Raw genomic sequence first — 26310 nt, forward strand, 5'->3', positions numbered from 1 at the left:
TGGAGAATCACCTCAGCGCCGGTGAGTCTGGTATTTCATTCAGGCCGACTGGCAGGGACTTCAAGCAGCCATCAAAATTCTGGACTGGTCTCCCATCTCTACTTCCTCTGACATCAACTCATCCTGGGAATTCTTTCAAAGAAACGTTTCTCTCTGTCTGTCTCTCTCTCTCTGTCTGTCTCTCTGTCTGTCTCTGTCTGTCTGTCTGTCTGTCTGTCTCTCTCTCTCTCGCACAGATTTGCCCTTCCTCTCGCCCATGGTACACTGAAGCTTGTGGTGAGGCAGTTGTCCAGAAACAACTTGCCTTCGACTCATGAAAGGCAAATCTAATTGAAGGCAATCTCAGCTCCCTCCACAAAGCTCGGGACAAGTGTGTGTACCATAAGGAGAGCCAGGAAACGTCTTTCTAATCTCGAGTCTGCACTCTCAAACGTGTCTCCCTTCTCCAAACACTGGTGGTATCTCGTTAAATCTGTTTGTGGTGCATGTTCCCCACCTCCATCCCATCCCTTACCTCAAATGATCGCACAGCTGACACTGCATGCGAAAAGGCTGAATGCTGAAACTCGGTGTTTGCTTCTAAATCTTGCTTTTTGTACCCACCTTACCCCGTCGCACCTACCTGTTTCTGGACTCTGTGTCCTTTTCTCCCGACAAGGTGGATATTTTGCTGTCAAACCTCGACTGATTGTGCAACCAGTTCAGACTGCATCAGCCCACATGTCCTAAAAACCTACTCTGCTGCTCTTGCTCACCCTCTCTCTTCTATTCACCCTCTCATTTGCACAGTCATCTGCTTGGAAATCAACAAACATTACTGCTCTGCATAACAAAAAGGGTGCAAAAACAGATCCCTGCAACTATAGACCAATCTGCAAGGTTATATAATCCATCATCGCTCCGGACATGAAATCCTTTCTCTTCTCTAATGGCCTCATTTCTGATCATTAATTTGGAGTCAGACCAGGTCATTTTACCCTGGACTTGCAGCTACTGCTTTCCCAACAATGGATGGAAGCCCTCAATTCCGGCCATGAGATCAGAGCAAGCTCCCTAGACATATTGCGTGCTTTTGATATGGTCTGGCACCCCTCGCTGCTCACCAAACTCTCTTCCTGTGGCATCCAAGGCAATCTCCACTCATGGCTCATCAACTTCCACTCCTGTCACAGCACTGTGTGCCCCTTAATGGAAATTTCTCGTCCCCTCTTCTTGTCCAGGCTGGAGTTCCTCAAGGCTGTGTTCTGGACCCTTTACTTTTTTTCTGGTTTTCATCAATGATCTCTCTGACTCTGAAAAATCCTCTTTATCTCTTTCCTGATGACTCCACCCTCTGCCATACCATTTGCCATCCCTCAGACTGGCAAGCAGCAGCCTCTTCGATCTCTGCAGATCTGGATAAAATCACAAGCTGGTCCAACACGTGGAACATATTTTTCAATCCTGACAAATCTCACTCATTATGTCTCTCCGAAAGGACCGTTTAGAACCCCCCCATATACTTTCTCAACAATCCTCTCGAAGTCCTTTCATTCAAGCTTCTGGGTCTCACTATCTGCCATGATCTTTCCTGGTAAAGGCATATTTCCAAGCTGGCCTCCAAAGCCAGTCATCGACTGAGCATCCTCCGTCATGCAAAGTCATTCCTTGGCACCTCTGCGCTCCTCACCACATACAAAGCTTTGGTCCGTGACTTGATTGAGTAACTGCTCTCCCTTCTGGGCTGGTGCTCCCACCTCACTTTTTTTGGCTTCACGCTGTGGAAACCAAGGCCTTTAGGATCATTGGTATCTCCTGTCTTTGGGTTGGTCTCCTCTCCTCTTCTTTACTCTCTCTTCTCTCTCTCCACCCCCCACCCCTCCCCCGATATTTCCGCAGGGTGCTCAAGGCCCGCCAGCAACCCACTTCTGGTAAAATTGCTAAAAAATCGAGAATCGCTGCTCACCTTCACTCTTTCATCATTCTTTTTTTCCTTTCTTTTTTTTCCATGCAAAGGCATTCCCCCTCCACACCTCCAAACTCTCACACTTCCATCCCACTCTTCCCACCAGGTCTTCAAAACAGCTGTTCACCACCATCTCTTATCTTCCTGCATCCAAAAACATGATCTTTTCTACCCTCGTTAATCCACTCTAAACCTGCCTCCTTCAAATTCCCTGCTTTCCTTCCTGAAAGTCCCTGTCGTGTAAGGACTTGAATACCCCGTGAACCCTGCCCCATCCCTCTGTCACATTGCCGACCAGGACACTGTTGGTGACCATAGCAGACTCCATAGCCTTCTGCACAATGAGATCAGCATCCCCTAAAGCATGGTGTGTCTGAGTTCCTTCATATGCTTTCTCACAATCTTAAAAAAAAATTAAATGTACTGATTTCAGGACTTTCCCCTCGCAGGATTTCTTCAGACTTTTTAATGTCGTAGAGGACACCTTCCTTGGTATGACGGAAGTGAGTTTTTGTTGCAGTTTGCTTGAGGTCATGGTACATAATGCCTACACTAAATCGGCACACATCCGTGCTTGATAGATACAAAATGGCTTCTAATTGCAAGTTATCACTACTCGTAGTATTCAGAGACCTTGGGTCTGGTGAGTTGCTTGTTTTTTTTTGTTTTTTTTGTTCACTTAAATTAATGATTCCACAACTCCCCCCCCCTGCCCCCCAATCCTTCACATAGATGACCTGGTCTCAGAATTATTAATCACGTGCTGAGGATATTTCTCACAAGTGATGTAATCATTCATAAACATAGCAGTTATCGTGGAGTACATCTTAGATTGGAATCGATACCCTATCAGTTCTGACTTGTGCAAGTTCTTCTGATTAAACACTATTCAGAACACAAACAGTTCGTGCATAACTGGCTGCAAAAAATGCACATGAGAAAGACGAGACCCTCAAAACTGCCTAATTAAGCAATTCGCTCGTCACTCGTTGCACAACCTGCAGCTTCAAGCTATGTACATGATAACTGGATGTCGTTCTGTTTTTGCATCCATTCAGAGAGATTGTACAACTGAATTTCCGGCAGTTGTCACTACTTTGGTGTGTGTGTGTGCGCGCATTTGTTGCCTAAATGGCTAACTCTGCTCCTGTAATCCAGCACGAGATGTTTCATTGTGCTATTGCCAGTGCATGCATGACCTGAACTCCAAACAAAAAAAAAACAACTTTTATTTCCTAAAAATCACATTTGAAAGAATTTTGGCAATCGTAGAAAAGTGTTCTCATCCACAGATTCACTCACCTTTTTCTATGATGGGTACTTGAAAAATGGCATTTGTATGTGATGCAACTTTTAAAAATTTTGAATTCACACGTAGTTGTATTCATAAACTCACATTCAGTATTGAGCCTCAGAAAAACTGCATAATTCTCTGACAATAGTTTGCACTAAGATGACTCATCCGTATCTCCTAGTGTGAGAGGATGGTCCAGTGGTACCCCATCTAACCGAGTTTGATTCTTGACCCAACTCTAAACTGTTGAGTTGACTGTTTCACAGGCAGGGCATTGATTTCATCGCAAAGTGCCCTGTCCCTCGGACGGACGTTAAGCCGGACATCCCGCCTTCCATCATTAGTCGGTGGATGTTGAAGATCCCAAGAGTAGGCGAGTCGTCCCCACCACCCAGAACAACTTGCAGCTTCCTGTTGTTTGAACCTCAGGCTTGGCCAGCCGGTTCGTGAAAGACTTGGTGAAAAAACCTGACCTGGCAAGCCGGGAATAATTGACGCCTTTTGAAAGAACCTACAGGTAGTGGCTCATCTCTTCTCTGTTTTAATGCACAATGTAAGCATTCTTCTTGTTTTGTCGAAGCTGTCCTGTTTATGAACTTTTATCAAAATGTACTGAAAGGTCCAAAGCACGATCAATATAGTTCTTATCTTCCCTCCTACGCGCACTCGATAAACCATTGAGCAACTCCACTGCTACCTTTATTGATTCCCTTTACAGTCAGATGACTAATATACCGACTCGGTTCGTTTTTCATTGAGAATTATGGAGCAGGTGCTTTGCACTCGTGTACACACAAAGCAACATCCCACTTTGAATGAACAAAAGTTTTAATTTTTTTTTTTGCAACTTCCATCTTATCTGATCTTTTGCCAAAAGTGTCATAATTGAACATTTAAAAACTTCTTGCTCACCCTATGGAAGTAACAAACTTAACTTAAAATATGATTGAACTCCGAGATCAAGGGACAAGAGATGTCAATTTAAGTTAAATTTGTAAACCTCCAGGTATCTAAAGAGGGTATCCGTGCACCCCCCCTCCCAGGACTCTACCAAACCAACATTTTAGTTCCCTTTTATGGTCCTATTACACATTTGAGATGTTAACAAAAAAAAATTCAAAAAGTTTCTCCCGAATAAATGACTGCTTTCCATGTCGGCTTTTGAGAGAGTAGATTAAAAAAAATGATGACATCTTTTCTCTAATTAGAATTTCTTTTTGTAAAGTGGCCTGTTGATGAAAAACTTGGGCCATTAACTTCTTTGGCCAACTCGACTGATTAGTGATCCAAACTCCATCTAGAATGACGTCATAGATAATGCATGTAGGCATCTTGATGCAAGTGATTATCTTTTTTTGACTGAGACTGCATCCTATCCAACACACTGATGTTGGGGGTAACGTAATTTTGTCCATTGGACCACCATTGACCCAACGTTCGAAATCCTCTTGCGACTATAACAATGTTGAGCCGACGTCAGTGTGCTCGCCTGGGATGGTTCAGATTCCCTTCCTGCTTTGGATGTGATTCTCAAAGAAATTTTTGGTTAAAGTTCTACCAGTTTATGACCTTCGTCTGGTGAAGAGGTAAATGTGACCAAAGATCGTTGTTTTAATATCGTGCGTACTCTTTCAATTCCAAATGTACGTGCAATGACTCACCTTTTTGTATTTAGCTTGCTTTCCCACTAAATTCTTTAACACAAGTCGAGTCATTCTATTTTGAGCATTTATCATTCCATCTCAACAAAGGCCGGTGAGCATTAATGATCTGACTAAGCAATCTAACTCCGGCTATGTTTAGGGTGTTCCCATCGGAACTTCCTGAAATGTACACAAGAAGCCTCTTTAAAGGCAATTTGCACGGATACGCTTGGGCAAACAGAGCTAATGGTGCTTTGTCTTTTATTTCTTCACACTCTGCTTGGTATTCTATTCATAAAAAGGAATGACTTGTGAGCTGAGCAATGGATTTATCATTCACTTCACCTCACTTGAGCCACATTGGAGGGCAGGTCACTTATTGGTCTGCAAAAGGCTTGGCACCGGTTCTGACAGTGCAGTACTGTATGCAGGTAACAGATTTTTACCTTTCGAGCAGGTTAGATTCCCGACCTGACTATAAACTGCTCGATTGGTGCTTCGCAGGTTCGCCATTGCAACACGAAGGGCGCCGTCCCTCGGATGGATGTCAAGCCGGGCGTCTCATCTGCTAGCCTTATTTGGTGGATGCTAGATGTATGGAGTTTCGTGAAGAGTTGGCGAGTTATCAGCACCGTGAGCCAATTATGATTTCCTGCCGAAGTTGCCTTTAGTCGAACGTCAGGCCCCAACCAACCAGTTGTGAAAGACTCGAGTCAAAAGCTTCCTTCTCGGTTGATGCCCCAAGAGGTGGGATTAATTGGGGATGTAATGGTAGCCGCCACATGCACACTGCTCAAAGCGGTTTGAAGATCATTAATTGAGCAAATTGTCATTTACCCAACTTTTGTGTTTTATTCACTTTTGTGAAGTCTTTACACATAAGCATGGACATCACACCTCCTCCATGCTACATGTGTCAAAGAAAAGGATCTTTTCAACTGTTGCTGTGCGTTTGGTACGAGACAAACGGCGGTAGGCACTGCTGCAATTGTCTGCTGAATCTCAGTTGCTTCCCCATGCCATGAGGGAAGAGTATGAATATTTTGTCCAAGTACTCTTAAAGGGAAGGTTTTTGGAAGTGCCAATAAGTAGATTTGTGTTTGACAGTATTAAAGTATATAATTCAAGTCGTATAAAATAAAATATAATTAAGGTTATAAAGACTGGAGAAAAAGTCATCTTTTTTTATTTTTTGTTTTGTTTTTCTTTTCAGAAGTTTCCCGCGGTTGACACAGCGTCTAGTACACCACCTTGTATAACACGTTGCAGCAGTTCTTCCTGCCTGTTTGTGTCCACATCCAAAATCCAATAAAACTTTGTTTCCTGTTTTGGAATGATTTTTATTTTTGTTTGAATGCCAGACATGCAGAAAGAGTAAATTAATTGTCTATCTACTCTGGGCATGTGTGATCGGGCTGAGATTCCATACATTTTTCCAATTTCAGAACCAAAGCTTGTCGATTTGCTAACTTAATTCCAGGGCTAGCTCGACTTAGCTATGAGACGCGACTTTATAAATTAGCAATATTGTTATCCTCACCCCCAAATAAGTGATTTAATTGACAATACCAGGTTGTAAATATGCAATTTGTATTCAAGTCTTCCGAAAGGTGTTCAAAACAATCTTTCCGAACAGGTAAAGCGATGCTTGTCTCGGCTGCGTTGCTATGACACAGGTCTCGTGAACCCAGGACTCTCATGCGATTGGGATAAAACGACTTGTCGGTTGCTTTCTTATTCTTTCTACCCTCTCCTCACCAATTTGAACATGCTTGATGTACGTGTTTCCCGTTGTTTTTGCCAAAGCACGTTTGTGGTGCACCTATCATACCTTATGTTTGGGTGTAATTCAGGAACGCAACCTTAGCAATTCATGGGCCTTATCAGTATCACGGTACCTCCATGGGGAAGGGAGTAGTGTACATAAATGAAATGCATAGTTTTAAGCTAAATCAAAGCATCGATCCATTAATATATTGCTCGATAGAGTTTAACATAAAGAATTGTAAGGTGCTGGGGATGGGTAAGAATAATGAAAATAGAGATTACTGGATGTTTGGGGTAATTTTGGAGTGTGTCACATTGGAGAAGGATTTGGGAGTGGTAATAGGTATGGGAGGTGTTCCAGGCAGCTATCGGTAAAGTAAATAGGGTTTTCGGTTGTATTCAGAGGGGGATCATTTATAAATCGAGAGGTGGTGTTAACGTTGTACAGGAATTGAGTGAGGCCACATCTGGAATATTGTGTACCGCATCGAGAAGCAGATATATCTGAGGAAGATTATGGCTGCCACAGGGTACTGTCGAGCTACGAGAGTGATTCCAGAGATAGCTCGACGAAGCTATGAGGAACGGGTGGAGGAGACAGGACTTTATGCATTGGCAGGAGGTGATTATGAGGGGATCTCATTTCTTGTGTATTCTCCCACACTTTTGGGATAGTTATGACATATTTTGTAGACGTTTGCTTTGTACATCGTGGGAATAGCCTAATTTTTTGAGATGCATTTTTATTATAAATGCTACTCAAACTTGTAGATGTTTCTTGTACTTCACATTGCCGAATCGACAAAATGCAAACAGGTGATCTCTCCTTTCCACTGTCTTGAACAGGTGAACAGCATAATTTATATTAGTCTCCCTTTTTATATCTGAAGAGGCTCTCTGCTTAATTGACTCTTTCACATTTATGATGTTGAGGGTATCTTAACATGTTAATGATACCAGTAAGTCATTGTTAAACAATATAGTATTCTTCTCGATGAAGGATATCGATTCACCAGACTTGGTGGTGTACGGGTCAGAGCGTCCTCTGTGGGTCCGAGAGGTCGGTGGTTTGAATCGGGGTCGAGTCGTACCAAAGACTTAAAAACTTGGCGTATATATTGTTGTGGTTTACGAAATTCGCAAACCACCATTCAGGTCCCTTAGGTGAGATATATCTAAGTATATGTGTAGTTAGGCCAAAACCCGTTGTTTAGAGGGAATAAATGTCATTCATTCGGGCTGCGACCCTTTTAGATAGCCGTTTTTCTTTTACCATCTTTATTTTGTACCAGCCGCCATTACTACCACCACACAACAACCACCAACCGCAACGCCGCTTCACACCAACAGCCACGACCCTTACCGTCACATCTCTCTCTCGCAACCATCGCATCACCGCCATTCCCGCGCCGCTTGTGGGTGCTGATCCTGGACTCGTGCAGGGCGCGCACCGAGCAGCGGGTGCAAAAACACCAGCCTTTCCGAAGAAATCGGATCAAAAACGATTCACGCCCACTTCTGTTCCGTCCTATCAGCGAGCATGGGGCGATTTGGCCCCGCCTCCAGGTGCGTTGGAGTATAATCGCTATATGCAGATTCGCGGATCAATAAGCATTCACGCCCACTTTTCCTCTGTCCAATGGGGAGCCAGCCAGAGGTGAAGAGTGGAAGGTGAAGGAGCGAAGCCACGGGGGCTATAAAGGGCCGCGTTCGCTCGCCAACAAGTCAGAAAGGCAGTCAGTGAAGGAGAGTTGAGAAGAGTCAGAGAAAGCAGTTGGACGGAGCTGAGAAGAGTGGAGAGTTGGAGAGTGGTGGTGGTGGCGGCAAAGGCAGTCGAGAGGGCGCTCGTGTCAGTCGGGGAGCTGCGGAGAGCGGAGGCCGGTAACGCGACCGAGGTCGCGGTGGAGACGCTCATCGCGGGACCCGAGCCAGCGAGATATCCTCATTCCCCCGAGCATCAACAACCCCCTCCTGTTTCCCCCCGCGCTGAGATAGTGTGAGAAGGGGGCCCCGTTCCCACCCCATTTCAGGCAGTGCCAGCGAGGCCCGCGGAGTCGGGGTGCCGCCGCCATCTTGCGGCTCATCACCAGACGGGTAGGCTCGACGCGGTCTCGGCCCCAGGCCCGTCTGCCCCCCTCATCGTTAAGGGTGGTCCCTTTTTCTTTTGCTTTGAGTATATGTGTTGTCGGCGCCGTCTGTGAAGTAAAACTGTATCAGTGTTGCCGTGTGCTCGGTAGTCGGTGGTAGATCTGCATTGTTACATTTGCTTTTTGTGCAGAATTGTTGTGTTTCTTCTACTTTTACATTTGCTTTTGGTGTATAATTGTATATGTGTGCTTTCCGTTTTCCGCGGAATAAATGTGCTTTATGTTGAACTGTTTCTCCCGTTTCGCTTCGTCTTTTCTTTTATTGAATCTCCATCTTACTTCACGTAAAGGGTTGGTCGTGGGCTAAATACGCCCAATAATTAATCGAACCGTCGAGGTTGACGATAACACCGCTCGGTTATCCCGATAGTACGGAACGGGTCGCTTAAAGTGGCCCGTGTCCGAAGTCGACCTGCGGCGAGGTGCGATCGCCCGGTCTACCCTCCGTGTGGGTACTTAGGTAGGTCGAATTTGGCGAACAACCCTATCCCACGCGGGGGGCCGATTGGCACGATCGTGGTGAGGCCGAAAGGCCCACCCGTGACTAGTTCCCGGCGTTAGTCCGAGAGGGTCACGACGGGATTGTCCGTCCGGTGGGTGACGTGCCGCGATTCGAGTTACGTGGCCGCTCGCACGCCGGCGGGCGCGAATCCGCAACAATATGTACATGCTGCTTCCTTGTTTGGCACGAGTTATTTCAAAAGGGATAGAGCACGGACAAACAACCATATGTTGGCACCCATTACACAGGCTCTATAGGCCTAATTGCTTATTACGTTGATTTTCTTTGTAAGGAAACTTTTGTTTGACTTTGAGGTTGCTTTATATGGGTCGACTATAATTGTCATTTAAATCCTCTGATGTGACACATACGATGATTTATTATTTTTGATCCTTTGTGACAAAACATTTTCTACACCGCCATCCCGATGATCATCTCCCTAATGTCAGGGGATCCTTGCGTGGTCACTGGATCTGCTTAGTGTGAGCCCGGTTTCATTGTACTCTAAGTTGTTTTAGTACTGATAAGAATGTGGAACATTGTCAAACGTAGTTGAGAATGTCGAGTCCACATAAAACGCATGAAATTCTACACGTCACCTGTTGGCACATCGACGCACATCATGAGGGACAGACAGAAGTTTAAATTGATTGCGTTGCCTGCCGACGACGCTCCCAAAAATTTAAATTGTTCGTGGGATTTTGATTGGATTCTCATGAGGAATGTAAAGGTTTTCATTGTGAATGCCCCTTCGTGTGACATGATGAAAGTTACCTTGTGTTGGTGATAATTGGGTTCACACAGAGCACATCCATCAATAACCATTATGATCACCTATTTTTAGAGATGCAGCGATCTGTAAGCATCTCTCATGAACTTAAAACCTAGTTGGATTGATTGATTCATTTATTATTTATACATACAGTAAGTCCATTTGTTTATTTCAATAATTTAACTACCCCTAATGCTGCCATTGTGTTTTTCACTTTTTTTTTTTTTTGCCATTGAAGGTATTTGCCGTTCCTTTTGACTCATTTCCCAAAGTATATGGTAAAATAGTTACTTTGTCATTGTCTTTTTTGTGGACTTTTGTCCTTCCGAAGCAGATCTGCTCCCCCTCAAGATGCAGCCACACATCCTGTCCGTGTTTGTTTAATTTTGCTCACTTTTCCTTTGGCCATTGTAGCCTTTTTTTATCCCCCCCCCCCCAGGCCAACAAATCATCCTCCTTTATCAACCCTAATTAGTAGAATAATAAAGAATTGGAATTGTCAAATGATGTTTATCTTCCTGTTTTAGCACTTTTGGGGCAATGTCATGTAACGATTAATGTATTTGTTTTAACTTTGATTGTCTTTCCTGTTGTAAGGGCTCGTGACAAAAACATCGATGTAGATTATTATTATTTTTCATTGTTTTACTGTACAGTATTATCCATGTCATAAAACACTCTGGCCAGTGTGTTGAGCCCTTTTCTAGCCAAGTGGGAAATGCAGATCAAACTGTGTAAAGATGAAGCGATGTAGTTATTTTCTTTGGTTGATGTAAAGGTGGTTTGTTGTGCTTGCACACTCTGAGTCCCAGGAAAGGAGGTGGTGGGACCCTTTTAAAATGATTGCTGTTTATTTCATATATTTTGTTGGAGGGGTGTTGAGTAATATTTATACATAATTTATAATTGTAACAAACAGTCTGCAGACTCTATCTCTTGATTATTGCACCAGATTCAGTTGTGTTGTGGTTAGGACATCCACCCTGATTCTGGGAGTTTGACGGTTCCAGTCTTCAAACGAGGGAATGAGGGCATTTGGGCCATCATTGCTGTGTTGCACTCTTGGGTTCGTTTTATTATCATTATTATTATCATTATTATTATTATTATTATTGTTGTTTTTAGATCCTCGTGGATGATCTCTAAGTCTTACTCACGTTGTTGTTCTTGTGGACTTTTTTGTTTCACAGCCTACAATTTTCATCGAAACTTCCTGAAACTTGGCATATATATATGTATGTATATATATATATGTATATATATATATATATATATATATATATATATATATTGTAAAAAAAATACCCTGCACAGACAGTAACCATCTCCAATTTTGAAAATTCCTCCAAGAAAAAAAAGTTATGACGTCAAAATATCTCCGCTAATGTAAATCGCCCAAAAAATTATCTCCGAAACAAGGCAAGCTTTTTGAATTCTGTTTGCGGGAATCGAACAGGGCAATAGCAGAGATGAATTACCGCACATATGATGCATCACTGACGCCATATCAATTTTTATGACGTCATTACTATTCTTTTGACTTTTTTTTTTCACCACCCAGAGTTTTCATCGGATCTTCGTGAAACTTGCCATGTATATGCAGAAAGCCCACGCGCAGGCAGTAACCATCTCCGATTTTGGAAATTATTCCTAGAAAAAAAGTTGATGTCATAATATCGCCGCTAATGGAAATCGCCTATGCCATTATCTCAAACTACGCAAGCTGTTTGAATTTTATTTGCGGGAATCAAGCTGAGCATTAGCACAGATAATTTATCGCAAACCTGATACATCACAATGACGTCATATTCGTTTTTATGACGTCATCATTAAGAGGACGAGGATCTTAGCTGATTTGAGCTTGTTTTTTGCTGCAACTCCAATTTTGGTTGCCCAATTTGTTAACTGTAATAAAAATCTTGACCGGTTTATAAAGCTTTTGAAGAATTTGTCGTGTGGCAAATATCAGTTATCAACATCATTGTTCTGCATTGGAAATGGTGTCAAGTTTTGAAAATTCGATGACTTAATTTGATTTACTTAACGATTAACTTGTATTAATTATCTTGGTCATACATGAGGTGTATGACAATTTTGCTAGTTCTATTTTAAATGATCAAATATTCCTGTTGTATCAATAAAGGACTCTGTTGCGTGTCATTTGTTTATTTCTTGAAGACACAGGAATTCGAAGGTTGAATATATGACATGGCTTGTATAATTAATGTTTTTTTTTTTGTTTGTTTTCTATTGGAGTGGTTAAAAATAAATATATACACGTAAGCATTGTGTAACACTTATTTGTACAAGTTCATGAGTAAGCGACGTGAGTCTGGTTCGACTCATGGTGAATCTATTCCAAAAGAATTTGCCTCTCCCACCCACCCCCTTCGATTTGATGAACAGGATGGTATGGTCCGTTGTCATGGCACCCTGGAATGGCACGCTCTGCTGGCTGGCCCATTGGGCAGCTTTTGGGCGGGGAAGACCTTTGACTGGCGGAGAGGACTATAGAATGGTAGAGGGAGGGGGCAGGTTGTGCGAAAGAGTGAGAAACCAAGATCTAGCACAACGAGAGCCGCTGTTCGCGGTGTGCGGCAGATCGGAGCGCCGTGCACCATGTCGTATGGAGGAGTTGCCTTTAAAAAGGTATGGATGGCTATGTGAGGATGAAGAGGGGGATGTGTGAGTGGGGTGATTCAGTGCACGGGATTGAGAAAGTTGGTACTGGAGACCACCTGTAGCGTGGACGCCGTCTTACCCAGTGTCCAGTATTCGATACTACCACTGTCCCTCTTACCCCCCCTCCCAACCATAAAGCCTTTCTGTGTAACCAGTTATGGGGTGCTCCCAGTATACCATACCTATCCGTGGGGTGCTCCTGGTATACTCCTGGGTGTAACCGTGGGGTGCTCCCGGCATACCCAGGTACATAGCCGTGCTGGGTTCCATAATATACCCCTGAGCATAGTCTAGGGTGCTGCTGCCATATGGTGATGGGAGGGGTGGGGGGGTGGAGGTGAAAGGTGTTCAGACTCCCCCTTCCAACTCTCCGTCATACGGCAAGAAATTGATGATCTCGAAACGCAATTATTCGGTGATTTATTCTCGGTTTACCTTTTTTGGAGTAACATTGTCTCTTTCTGCCAGTAAATCCACCATGGCATCTCGTATGAACCACTCCCACCTCCTTTGCACCTTCCTTCCCTGGTGCCCCCCCCCCACCATGAATTCTTCCCTTTGAACCTTCACCTCTGTGCTTTTGAGTGTGCCACAAAAATATTTCCTGAGATTCCTTCTGTTTCCACTCACACTCACACTCACACACATACCAGGACCTCACAAATGAGATGAGTGAGATGAGATCAAGAGATCTTGGAAGCTGAAGAGCGTCAAAATTGTACCAGTGATAATTAGAGCGACATGAGTAATAAAGAACCTCGCTGGGATTTTGTAAACTATTCCCAGGAATATTACCACAAACAAACTGCAATGGGAAGTAGGACCGCGGTTCGGTGACTATCCTGAAAGCCCTCGGAATAAAACTCTGAGAACAACAAAGTTGAACAGCTTGGTCCATGACCCAATGTGATCCCTTACCGAAACGGAGGTGGATAGTTTGAGTCCTGGGAGGACTCCGTCCCATCTCCTCAAACCCGAAAATGGAGACACCAACCGACCACCGAGACGCACATTCATCGTTGTATTGTGTCAAAACACCTCCAAGTGACACCCATGATTGTAATTCGGTGAGTTGTCCGATGGTTTTTATCCCATCATGCTGGGAAAGGCCATTTTACATTCTCTTCTGTTTCGCAGCTTTGATAATTATTCACTTTGTCTTTTTATTTATCACTTACAACCTTTCATTGCAACAATTTGTTTCATTTCCTCACTGTTTCAAGAAGTGGTGATGACGCACATTGCTGCAAAGTTTTTGTTTGGTAAATTGATGCAGGTAAGGTGGAGCTTGTACTTGAATAACGGGTATGGCAAACACATCGGTGGAATTAATTTATTTTAATATATATTTAAATTGCAAGGACATTCATAGACTCCTGTTGTTGCTGGGAGCATGGCTGTGCTGCTGATGCAGTGCCCCTTGTAGGTTAGGCCAGGCATTTGTAATTTTTTTTATTTTATTTTCAGGGTGCTGACAATAACTCCACTACTTGCAAAGGACACCATTGGGTATTAACCCCCCCACCAACTAATCTGAGCATACGGGTCTTCTGGCATGGCTTAATGTCCTTCCCATGCATGGAAAAATCTATTGATGCTTATTTCTGCATGTGTGACACCAGGATGAAAGTTTATACCCCAGTCGAGACTCGAAGGCGAGTACACACACATACCTCTCGGCTATCTTGCCAGCCCTATATGGAATTTGAACCTGGGTTCCCTACCAACATCGAGAGTTCAGATGGGAACAGGAATGAATAGGTCAATTCTGAAAGCCAACTGTAAAGCCTATCTTCTGTCTCTCTGTGTCTCTGTGTCTCTCTCTGTGTCTCTCTCTCATACGGTTGGTCCAATGGTGGTCCCATTGATATACTATTTTTTGACATCATAATCATGCTTTTCCTGCAGCATGTTATTGCATTGGCAAAATGTTTCTTTGCCTCTTTGCTTCCCACTTGTACTTTCCACCACATTCCTCGCATGTCGTACTCTGTGCCTTTGTGATCTCATTACTCAAGCGGTGCTTTTGTGATTGCGGTGTTGCTCAGCCATGTGTTTATGTCATCTCACGTGGTCGAGAAGGGACAAAAGATGGTGTAAGACTGAGTGTAGCTCGTGCGCTGCACTCCTCCCATCGATGACTTTTCGTTGAATTTCAATTCCAAATTGTGACCTCAGATTATCATCTCCAGGTAGGTTTTTCTTTAATAGGAGGCACCTCTGTGACAATATCATGTTGTTTGTAGCACAATAAAAAGCATCCAAATAATTTGATTCTGTGATGACTGGCTTCACTTTTCTTGCTGTTTTGTCGTTTATTTTCCAAAGACCCCCCTCCCCCCACCACCTCCCGAACCCTTCTGCTCCCCTCTTTTGAATCGCACTGATGAAAATGTTGTTTTATTTCAACCATGATCAAGTGTAGTTCCCTGTTAGGTGGAAAAGTTGAGTTCGTTATTGTTCTGGCATGTTCTAAGCTCAAAGGTTTCATGGAATCCTTGCAGAAAGAAACACGATAGTCCCATGAACAAACGGTACACTGCTGTGCGCAGTGATGGGTGTCAACGTGATATCCATTCCTGGTTGTCCTTTGTGTTGAAGACTGCTGTTTACGTGTGATGTGCAAACAACCTGTCAATGGGAATTTGTTTATGATTTTGGAGCGTCTTCCCAGGCAGAAACCACACTCCAGTGACATAACCTGGTGTGAATGGATATCCAAGAAGACCTTGTTATCCACGGTCCAGGCAGGAATCTTTAATTTGTTGAGGATGCCAGCGACTCTTCACAAAAAATTCTGTGTGATCTTTAACATCCACCAGTGACCGGTGCGGACAGACAGGTCCTCCGGCTTGATGTCTATCCGAGAGATGCCTCACCCTGCATGAGAAACACTAGGATAAGTGTTTATAGCTGTTTAGAGAATCAAACCCAGACGAGACAGCTCAGGCCTCAGAGGTGAGTGCACATACCTCTTATACCTTCCTCTCCCAGCCCATGTGATTGTTACAGGTTGTGCTTGTATTACTGTGTAATATCGTTGTGCACACGTGAATAGATCCATTGGCATTGGAAGCAAACCAAGGAATTTGTCGTGAGGAGAGAGTGGTCTTTGGACCAAGTTGCTGATTTGGTACCCTTCACTCAATGGTGGATTTTTATTTCTTTTTCGTGCCATTGCGATGCTCCTGACATTACTTGCAATTCTTCCGCACCACGCGCCCACACCACTTGTGCCGCCTGCAGCGGTTGTGCAAAGGACACCGATTGCAAACGGCATCTGAAACGGTGTGCCCACGTGAGTTCTTTTGCACACATCACCAGCACGTTATCTTGGAATGTCTTGTGAAATTTCATGGCACGTTGAGCTTCTATGCATTTGTACCCTGGAAATCCCAACCATTGACGTCTGAACTGAATCGCAGTTGAGACACGTTGATTTCTGCAAGACCATACTACATCTCTCACCTGCAGTCGGTACAGGGGTTGAATGTTTGCTCTTCATGGAGTTTGCTGCATGTAAATATTACTTGTGCCGTTGAACCACTCTGAGTGGGATGTCATGTTCATTCTCAGATCTCCTGTAATTTGTGAAGTCCAAGTCTGTAATTTTGGGATTAGATGGGAAATGCCGTCATAATGGGTATTGTTTTCAAAACTGCACTATTGTGATAGTTACTTTATTATTATTATTTCCCTATTCTGCCTTGAACCTAATGTGTCGAGCGGGTCACAGAACCTGAACAAGGTTTCAAATATCAGAACTGCAATCGGTGTCTGACCTGATGCACTTTCACAAAACATTGCAAACTCCTTGGGTTGGGCTGCCTCTGCTCCTCGTGTTGCAGGTTTTTGCTGATGGATGAGGAGGGGGGGATGCCAATGGCTGTGGCGGGGGGTGGGGTTGTTTATCTTAGGTTCCAAATACATGATGCTGCATCAGTTGGTAGTCGACTCCCTGCATGTGGGGCAAGGATGACAAATGTGTTGAGGTCAACAGCATTTTGCTGCAAGTGCAATACAGGCTCGGTGTGATTATCAAGGCAACTGAGTTTTGACCAAAGTACAGTGTTTTCCCCATGGTTTAAGCATGCATGACGTGAAGCGACGTGCAGTCGTGCATGATTGTATTTTGAAAAGAGGTAATGGTCTTGGCAGTGTAAATTTATGTATATTTGTGGAAGTGCTGTGTGATGGTTGTAACATTTAGTTGGTATAATTTTTTTTTTTTTAACCTGCACTGTGCGGGTGTTGTCAGCGTATCGCTGCGGCATGGCCAAGCGGGCCCGACGCTTCCTGTGCATGCTCGCTCCATGCTCGACCTGCGTGGAATCTGGTTAAGGGAGATCATGAATAATGGATCCGCGATATTGAAAATGTTGTCGCATGTTTGGCGCGGCCAATAGCATCTTTGTAGCAAGGCCGTAGCGCTTCTGCAGGCTGTCACTCTTGCGTCTGGCCGCCCGCGATCCTTGGAACTGCCCTACCGGCAAGGTGGTTGAGCGGAGGAGAGATGTGTGTGGTTTGCTCTCTGCGAGGATTTGTTCCGAAGAAATTTGTCACAAAGTTATGGCAGTTTTTCTCTCCTCCACCCCCGGAGGCATTTGTAAGCAACGATAGCCTTTTGGAGGTATGTTCATTTTAACAGATTATTTGATGATCCTTACCTTGATGATTTAAAAAAAAAAAACTTGTTACTTTTATTCATCTCTTGAAACTAATAAAACAATTTGCAAATGTAAATTTTTTAACCTTTCAATGAATTGTAAATTCATTATTGATTCTTTTTGAGCATTTGAATTTTTAATCATATTCCTCTTTCTCTCGTTAGCACATCACACTAGTTGTAGAACTGCAATGTGTGATTTAATCCTAAAGATCTATCTGTATCTGATTCCCTCCATACCTGTATTGATGCATAAACAACGATGGCCTCTACGTGACCTCTGTACATTAATTGTTCGCCATGTCGGGCTTGCTGATGAACGATTGGACAGATAAGGTGTTTCTCATCCAAAGCACCTCCGCTGTTTCTTAAATGAGGTCACAGTTCATCATTGGTGTTCTCGTCTATAGATCTTGCAGCTGTACCACCTAAGACCACAGTACTTGAACTGCTCCGTGAGATGGCTTGTCGTCGCCAACATATCGGTTAATGGGATCGCTCTCAGGGTGGCACACTTGTCCTTGAGCTGTCACCCTGTTTTCTTCGCAAGTGGTGGTGGGTTGCATCGTCTGTCGGATGCGATGTTAACTTAGAAACCCATCTACCAGCATTACCTGCTCGGCATCAGTGGCACACCCACATTCTGAGAAATGCTGTAACCAGCAGTCAGGTGCTCCACATGATTGAAACGATGACAAAGATGAACGTCTCCTCTAACATCTTGCACCTTGGCCATCATTTTGTCATTTTCCTCGTGAGGCTGCAGCACTGTGTCCAAGCGAAAGCTTGCGAATGATGAAGGGTCACTCGCTTTCCATCTTTGGTCCGTTGATATTTTGTAAAACGCGCTTGGAGCTACATTGGATTTTTCACCACATTAAAGATAACTTCCAGTCAGTAGGCCACGGCACGTTCTCCCCATGAGTCACAATATGTCCTCCATTTTGGGCCTGAGTGAGAAGAGGCTGTCCTACTTGCTGGTTACAATGGACGGTGTGCTTTCATGATTGTGTTGATCTCGCTTTGTGCGGGCTGCTTGTAATTTGGCTTTGCTGCCTGCTTGCAGTGAAGGCTGCATCATCTTGATGATGTGCAGCCTGTTTTATTTATTTATTTATTTATTTTGGTGAGACTGGACTTTTTAACCCTCAACAAATAAGGCTCAGGGTCTGAGGACAAAAGGCCAAATCATTTACTTAACCACTACCTCTTGCCGAGACATTTCTACAAGAAGTAATGTTGAGCAGGGCAATTGAGCTGAAGGTATTTTATATCAGGTAAGCTGCTAGGGCCTACTAAAGTAGTCATGATTTTGATTGCTTTTGCATGCTTGAAACAATAGCCAAAGGGATCTTTGTTTCAATTAAAACTCTGAATCGCAGATGTGATTATCAGAATTTTAAGGAGTTGGGGAGAAAAATCACACCGAAAGATCTTCCTTGTTTCGACCAAGAATGTGACCTTTAATGAGGTGTCTGTGATTGTTTTACATTCATTGATAAAGGAAGGATATTCACAGGACATGACCATCCACCACCCATAAGGTTCCCACCTTAACTCGCAATGTCACGATGTGTTGAACCGTCGAGTTTTTCTCATACACCTTACCTTAAGGCTTAAGACCTTGTATGTTCTCGAAGGGACGCAACATGACAATGGGAGAGGATATTGTAAACTGTGTGTGTGTGTGTGTGTGTGTGTGTGTGTGTGTGTGTGTGTGTGTGTGTGTGTGTGTGTGTGTGTGCACGTTGTCCATGCATTGGTCTACTTTTCATGTACAGGACAGTACGATCTTTCACTCTCAGATCTGCTGCAATGTATAGACCTCGGCGATGCTCTGCATTGTAAAAGTCTCGGTCTTGTTGGAACTGCAATGTGTTTTTTGTTGTTGTTGGGAGTTGAGAAGGGGTGGTGGACGTGTTTTGAATATGCCTTTGGAAATAACTGCTCTGATTGACCTGAATTGCTGTCTTCCTTGGAATTGATCACCAACGTGTTTCTTAAATATAAAATGAATTGGCCCACTTTTGCATCCCCATTTGTGTAATCCACAACATTCTTCACCTTACCTTCGAAGGTGAGTTTTTGTGTTTTTGAGTTGTGGGTAAGCAAGTTATGAATAAGAAATGAGCTGTAATGGAGTCATTCCTTTGTACCTTAATCCTCCCAGCTCCTGCAAATTGCTTGCCACTGGGTGGAATGTGAGGAATGCCCATGTGGAGGCCTCTCCATGGTGACCCTATCAGAAAGATATGGGCCAGTCTGTACCAGGACAGAGCTTGTCAAACTGAGGGAATGCCAAGTATTTACATTATTTATTTTATTTCTGCAGATGTTTGACTGATTTCATGCCGCACGCATTGTCCGCCTTTTGTAAGTTTAATGATCTGCGAATGAATGAGCTTGTCGCGTTTTAAAATTTTTGTTTTATGTAATTTGTAATTAATCACTTGTAATTCACTTGTAATTACATCACTTGTAATTAATTGTATTTGCACGTCTTTGTGTTGTTCTTGGTCGTCTTCAACGTCGTCAATTTTTCCCACGTTTTTGTGGTGTTGGCTGAGAGAAGCATGGCCCAAGTCTTTCCCGAACCAGCTGGCCAGGCCTGACGTTCGACTAAGGTTCGGGCAGGAATTTGGAATTTGTTCACGGTGCCGGCGATAGCTTGTCCTACTCTTCATGAAGAGAGCCAGTGCGATCTTCAACGTTCACCAACTAATGCCAGCAGACGGGACGTCCAGTTTAACGTCCATCCGAGGGACAGTACATATTTATGAATACCCGGTCGGTTGTTTCATACGCAGCATGCGGCTGCTGGTTGCATAGTTTTCTGGAAAGGTGGCTGTGCCACTGATGCAGTGCCCCTGTTACTAGTAAGTTGGTACTAATTTTGCTGATTTTGGAAGGATGACAGGCTAAGTCAACACACCTGGTGTTGATTCAACGATACGATAGGGGCTCAAACTCAAAACCATACCATCTTTAAGCCAGCTACCTTAACCGTTAAGCCAACCCCAGGCTTGCCCTACATGTGAAACGCTGAGATGACGACAGTTTATAGATGCGTTGAGATTCGAACCCAGGCTAAGTGAAGTTTGCGTACTTCCTAAACCAATCCAGCGAGCCCTTCTGAATGTGTATAAATGCTGAAAAATGTGTCTTCCTTAAAAACAAGTTCGTTGTCTGTTCCTTCATGCTATGAGGTCCACCATCAATGAAAGATCACTGAAGTATGTGTAATCACCTGTATTGTATAGACAAGGGCATGAGCCTGCAGACGAATCAACACTGTATTATGGAATTTTCATCTGGCGTCATGAGCTATTGGTTCATGTAGGAACAAAAACATGCCAATGCTTCATCGCTGCGAACAAGCTTACTGGTTTTATCTTGTGTTGAAATGGTAGCGAAAACTTTTCTTTGTGAGAATCGTAAACAAGCCGATCGTGAGAGTAAAGGCGTATGACCGAGCCATCCGAAAGGTGTTTTTGTGAGGGTTGGAGAAGGGAGGGGTGTTTGAGGAAGGAAAGGCCAGGATGAAGGACATGTTCTGTGTAATGTTGTTATGACCGTTTCTGTTTCCATTTTTCACTTTATATTTATATATATATAGATTTTTTTTTTTTTCTGCCAGTCCATTTCTCTTTTCATTATTTATGAACCAGAAGGTGAGGATAATAGTGTTATTAAATTTTTTTTGTTTTGGTGAATCAACAAGTATTGCAGCTGCATAAACTCCTCTTGCACCTGGGACCGAGATGCTGAATGAGATGGTCTGTTTAATTTACCTGGATGAATTCCTGGTTTTAAAAGTGTTCTTTCCTTTACCCGATACCTGGAATATCATCGCAATGTTAAATGGGAATATGCTGCCCTAGATTCTGTTGCCAAATTCTGTAAAAGCTCAGCATCACTTTCCTTGTACTTTTGGAAGTGTTTGTTCTAATTTATTAAAGGCTTTGTTCTCTGTGCTTGCGAAAATCACATTGCTCAAGCCACAAAGAGACACAATCAGATTGATCTCTGTATCTGCACAGAGTAAATCCCGGACCATGTTGAGCCTCTTTGGCTGTCCACTGTCCCTTCGGCTTGCTCTACTGTTTCTCCCTGCCCCCCACTCGAGGCATGTTTATACTGTTTTCACAAGGTGAATGGTTCCTGACTGGGAGGCTGCTTATGAGAATTAACATGGGCTTAAAGCCCTCGCAAGTGGCTCATAGCAAGGCTGAGGCTAAGAAGTGACGAGGTAACACTTGGGAGGGGAAGGGAGGGGAGGATCACTTATTAGTTTTTTTTTAATATCCATGGTCAAGGCTTGATGGAAGAGCAAGGACACAGAACAGGTCAGGACACAACATACCAAGGGGAAACACCAACAACATGGTGGAGGGAAAAAGTAGGAGATGGGACAAACGAGGGATGCAGGTCATGCTGAGGGTTAAAGGAGGATGCAAAGAGTGGACCAGGTGGATACATATGCAAAATTTTGGATTGGGGGCTGTGGTTTAATGGGTGTAGAAAATATCTACTACTTGAGATGGGAGTGGAACAGCTGTCTTGAAGACTTGGAGAGAAGATTGAGGTTTAAGAGAGGATGGTAGGTGGTTCCATAGGTGGCAAGAAAGAGGAGTAAATCAGTGGAGGTGAGCAGTTGTACTCGATTTGGGCAGTTTCAATTGGAGGGGGTTGCTGTTGTGCCACACAAGTCCTGCAGTTACCTGGGGAGAGGGGGTAGGGAAGCATGTAAGAGCAGAGGGTGCAAGACCAGAAATGAATCCGAAGAATACAGATCTGTCGACGATGACGAAGTGATAAGCTTATAGACTCACCTTCATCGCTAGAGATTCCAATGATCTTGAAAGCCTTGGTTTCCACGGTGTTGAGCTGAGCAAGATGAGGCAGGGACTCCAGCCCAGTGGGGAGAGCAGTCCTCCAACCTGCGGATGAAAACCTTGTTTGTGGATAGGAGCTCAGGTGTGCGAAGGAAGGACCTTGCACGACGGAGGATGCCCAGTCTGTCTGACTTTGGAGACCAATTTTGAAATAAGGCTTGGTCAAGAGAGATCATGTTTGAGAGTGGGACCCAAGAGTTTGAGTTACTGAACCTCTTTGAGAGAGAGGGTTGTTGAGAGAGTCGATGGAAGGATTCACGGTATGTTCCTGAGAGACAGACAGAGACAGAGAGTGAGTGAGATGTATCAGGGTTGAGACATTTTCCAAGTGTTGACCAGTTTGTGATTATTATTATTTTTTTTAAAAAATGTTATTTTAATTTTTTTATTTTTTTTCAAGGTCTGAGGAGATGAAGAGTCAAGGTCACAAAATTGGTTTTTCTAGATATCTCAAGAATGGAACTTGCTAGAATAAATAAATTGGTGGTTGAATGCAGGGAGAAACAAGTAGCAAAATAGACAATTATCACAAATAACTGGTTCTGATCTCGAGGAGAATTTGTTTTTGCGCAAGTTCTACTCCATTTTAAGAGATGTACAACTGTACAAGGAACATCGGGAGTTGTCTGATTAAAACTTTATTCACCACCATGAAGACATGTATAGACTCGGTAAAAATCCTCCTCTGTCATCCGAAGTGAGATAATGTTGATATCCTGGGAATGTAGTGGTTTTTATCTTTTGCACATGTTTGTGTTTTAAAACTATTTGCATCCTTGGACTGAAGTCCCAACCAATAGCTGTTCCTTTAGCAATTAATAGCGGGTGAGATTTTACATACCCATCATTTGAACTCGACTGATCACTGCATTGTGAAGTATCTTGTGAGATTAGGAGAGACAAGGGTCGAGTTTGATTTTTGTGTGTGAATTAACTTGACAGTAAACGTGTGTTGATGCTTCTCTGTTGTGTTGCGGAAGGAACAGAAAACCCAGAACTTGTACAAACTGTGGTGCAAGTGTGGAAGGTTGTGTGTCAATTTAAGTGCATTTAATTGTTCATATGGGGTAAAATTGTGCCATGTGAGTAGATGTTGGGAGATTGGGAAAGGAGTGGAGGAGTGGAGGAGTGGAGGTGTGGAGGTGTGGTGGGGTGGGGGGGGGGGAGGGGGTGGACCAAGATTGCAGTAAATCAGTAAAGTGAAAACACTGGTTGAAAAGCCAATGGAACAACTACAGACCGAAGACATCGGTAAGCATCATTAGAGTAGCTACAAGGAGAGTAACCAACATCATATAGATGGTCCCTATTATTGGTGTCATGCTTTCCCGACGAAAAGATAAGTGAAGCTACTGTGTCTGTTTGTGCATGCATGCAGATCAACTTTAATGGAGTATCCCCGGTGTATGAAACAGGTCACCGAGACAAATATCTTGGCCAGGCTCTGTTCGGCTTGTTCTTGGAATTTGATGTTAAAAGTGTATTCTTCCAAGTTGAGGTGTCACGAAGCTCAGCAACTTCATTTGATGGCTCTCTCCATTTTATGTTTACCTTTGAGGGAAAATTTGCAAATTATGTAGATATATGATTGATGTTGTCTGTCCCGTTTCCTCTGTTCTCTCAGCACTTCACGAGAGATCACCAAACTTCGTCAGCATAATTAGCACTTACAATTCTGCTTAAATGGCATTCAGATTTACTTCCACCTCTTCATTCCATCCATCCCAGTCCAAAGTAAACCTTTCTCAAAGCGTTCACCATGCCAGATGTTGTGGATGTTCCAGTGGCTGGTACTTCAAGCCCAACTATGATGGGATGGCCTTGCTCTCGGGGGCCCTCCCATCCAGTGTGACCACTCCTCATTTTCATAAGTGCCAAGGTAGGCCAATGAAAAAAGCCAAGAATTCACAAGGTTTCAGAAAAGCGATGATAATAGAAAGCCTATACGCCAAGAAAACGTATCGAAAACCAAGATGCCAAGATCTTGTGAAAAAAGCCAAGGAGTGGTCACACTGCTCCCATCCAAGCAAATTCCAAAATTTATGCTTGATGGGTATGTCTTCTAATTTTTACATATTTTGACAAAAGTGATCCTTGTTCTTCAAATTGCATTTTCATAATCTCACCATTTCATGGTCAAACTGACTTGCACAGTGAGACCAACACCAAGTGATCTTACTTTTCCAAACATGTATTTATTTGCTCATACCGTGACTATGCATCACGCAGCTCAGGACAAGCAGTACAATTGTCGTGGCATTGTGGCGGCTACCCAGACGAGCTGTTTCTGGTTGCCTGGGTAAATTGCCAATCTCTGTTCTGCAGAGCCATCTGCACAATGTGGGTGGAACAAAGTTTTGGTGTTTCACATCGCTCTGTGAATGTTAGAAATTTCCTGATATATATATGTATATATATATATTTTGTGCAATTTGGAAACCGTTTTCACATGGCTTAACCCCCCCCTCCCCCCCCAAAAAAACCTTTAAAGAGTCAAGGTACATAAAAAAAAAATTCCTTATTTTCTTTGAGACTAGTAGTAGAAACAGCTTTATGTAACCCTTTGTGAATACGTATTATTTTCCATGCATCGAAGACCTGTTCTCAAATTCCAAAAACCGGTTTGACTGTTCATTCCAGAATTTGGATAAATGCAAGTCGAATGTTCAGAAAGGCCACTGGTTTGGATGATTATTGTTTTTTTTTTTGGGCCATACTCATTTGGGGGAACATCGAGCTTCTTGAAAAACAAACCTTATTTGCAGCCAGTTTTCTGACGCTAATCATCCATGTTTGTGTCGTCATGGCTCAGAGTAATAAGGCACAAGTTGTGAGGATGCTGTGTTCTGGGTGCTCGTCTTGAGAAATGGAGATGCTTTGTTTGAGTGTAGTTTGGTTTGCTTTTCTTTTTATCCACTTTAGGTGTGCCCACTTGTTGAAGGAGAGGGAGGGATTTATCTCGCAAACACTCAGCATGACCTCACGCAGACTCCTCTCATGGTGCTACTGGCAGCGTCATTTAGAAATCCGATACTTGCCATTTTTTGTGATTTTTTTTTTTTTGATGTTTGTTTCACAAATTTGAGATTTTGATCATTGCATGGTCAATGAATGTGGAGGATATGGTGAAACTGGTTTATGTGGTGTTTTTGTGGTTCTTTGCTTTCCTTGGTCTGGAGAGTGTTCGGGTGCTGGAATTGTGATGACTTTTTGGAGTAGCTGTGTTGTGGCAGATAACATTTCGTTCCTCCCTTTTGGTGTGTTTTAATAATTAAACTACAAATTACCTTTTTATTTTTTTATTTTTTTAAAAAAACAAACAAAAAAAACAGGAAGTAGAAAAATTTTACTTCTCCAATAATAAAGTAATGGTTATATCATTGCCATTACCTAATGCAAATTTCCAAATATATCATTGCCAGTAATACGTTGTGCTTCTTGTGTTTTCAAAAACAAATTCAAATTTTCATCTTCCCTTGCCCAAACAGCTTGCTTTCCCCTGCTTTGAACGAACTATCTGAACAATGAAATTGACACAGGAGCTCTTGCATTGAGAACCAACTGTTAAGGTACCGAGCATTTCTGGATCCGAGTGGGGGAGGCAAAAGGAACCAAACTCTCGGTCGACGTCGTGATGTCGTTGGCAACAGTTCATTTTTGTTTGCACTGTCATATGTGCGACACTTTGGCATGATTCGCTGTGTGCAACAAGTTGCAAACCTTGTACGGTGATAATGATATCACCAATACCTGGCACACTCCTTGGAACTCACTACATTTTAGTTCAAACTATTATATATATATATATATATATATATATATATATATATATATATATATATATATATATATATATATATATATATATATATATATTTATATATATATATATATTTATATATATTTATATATATATATATATATATATATATATATATATATATATATATATATATATATATATATATATATATATATATATATATATATATATATA

General features: G+C 42.9%; 1 protein-coding gene across 2 annotated transcripts in view; it reads left to right on the forward strand.

The window, feature by feature from the left end:
- Window positions 1-26310, forward strand: part of TJP1 (tight junction protein 1) — a 141394-nt gene that overhangs the window by 8723 nt on the left and 106361 nt on the right. The window contains exon 1 of one of the 2 annotated variants that reach the window (XM_085850462.1): window positions 12545-12719. The exons of the other annotated variant lie outside the window; for it this stretch is intronic. Coding sequence (XP_085706588.1) covers window positions 12690-12719 — 30 coding nt within the window. The 5' untranslated portion in view covers window positions 12545-12689. Of the gene's footprint in view, window positions 1-12544; window positions 12720-26310 lie in introns of those variants that run through there. 2 annotated transcript variants of the gene reach the window in all.

This window comes from Eptatretus burgeri, chromosome 12, assembly GCF_056783735.1.
Source record: "Eptatretus burgeri isolate ZD-2024b chromosome 12, Ebu_testis_v1, whole genome shotgun sequence".
Classification (NCBI taxonomy): domain Eukaryota; kingdom Metazoa; phylum Chordata; class Myxini; order Myxiniformes; family Myxinidae; genus Eptatretus; species Eptatretus burgeri.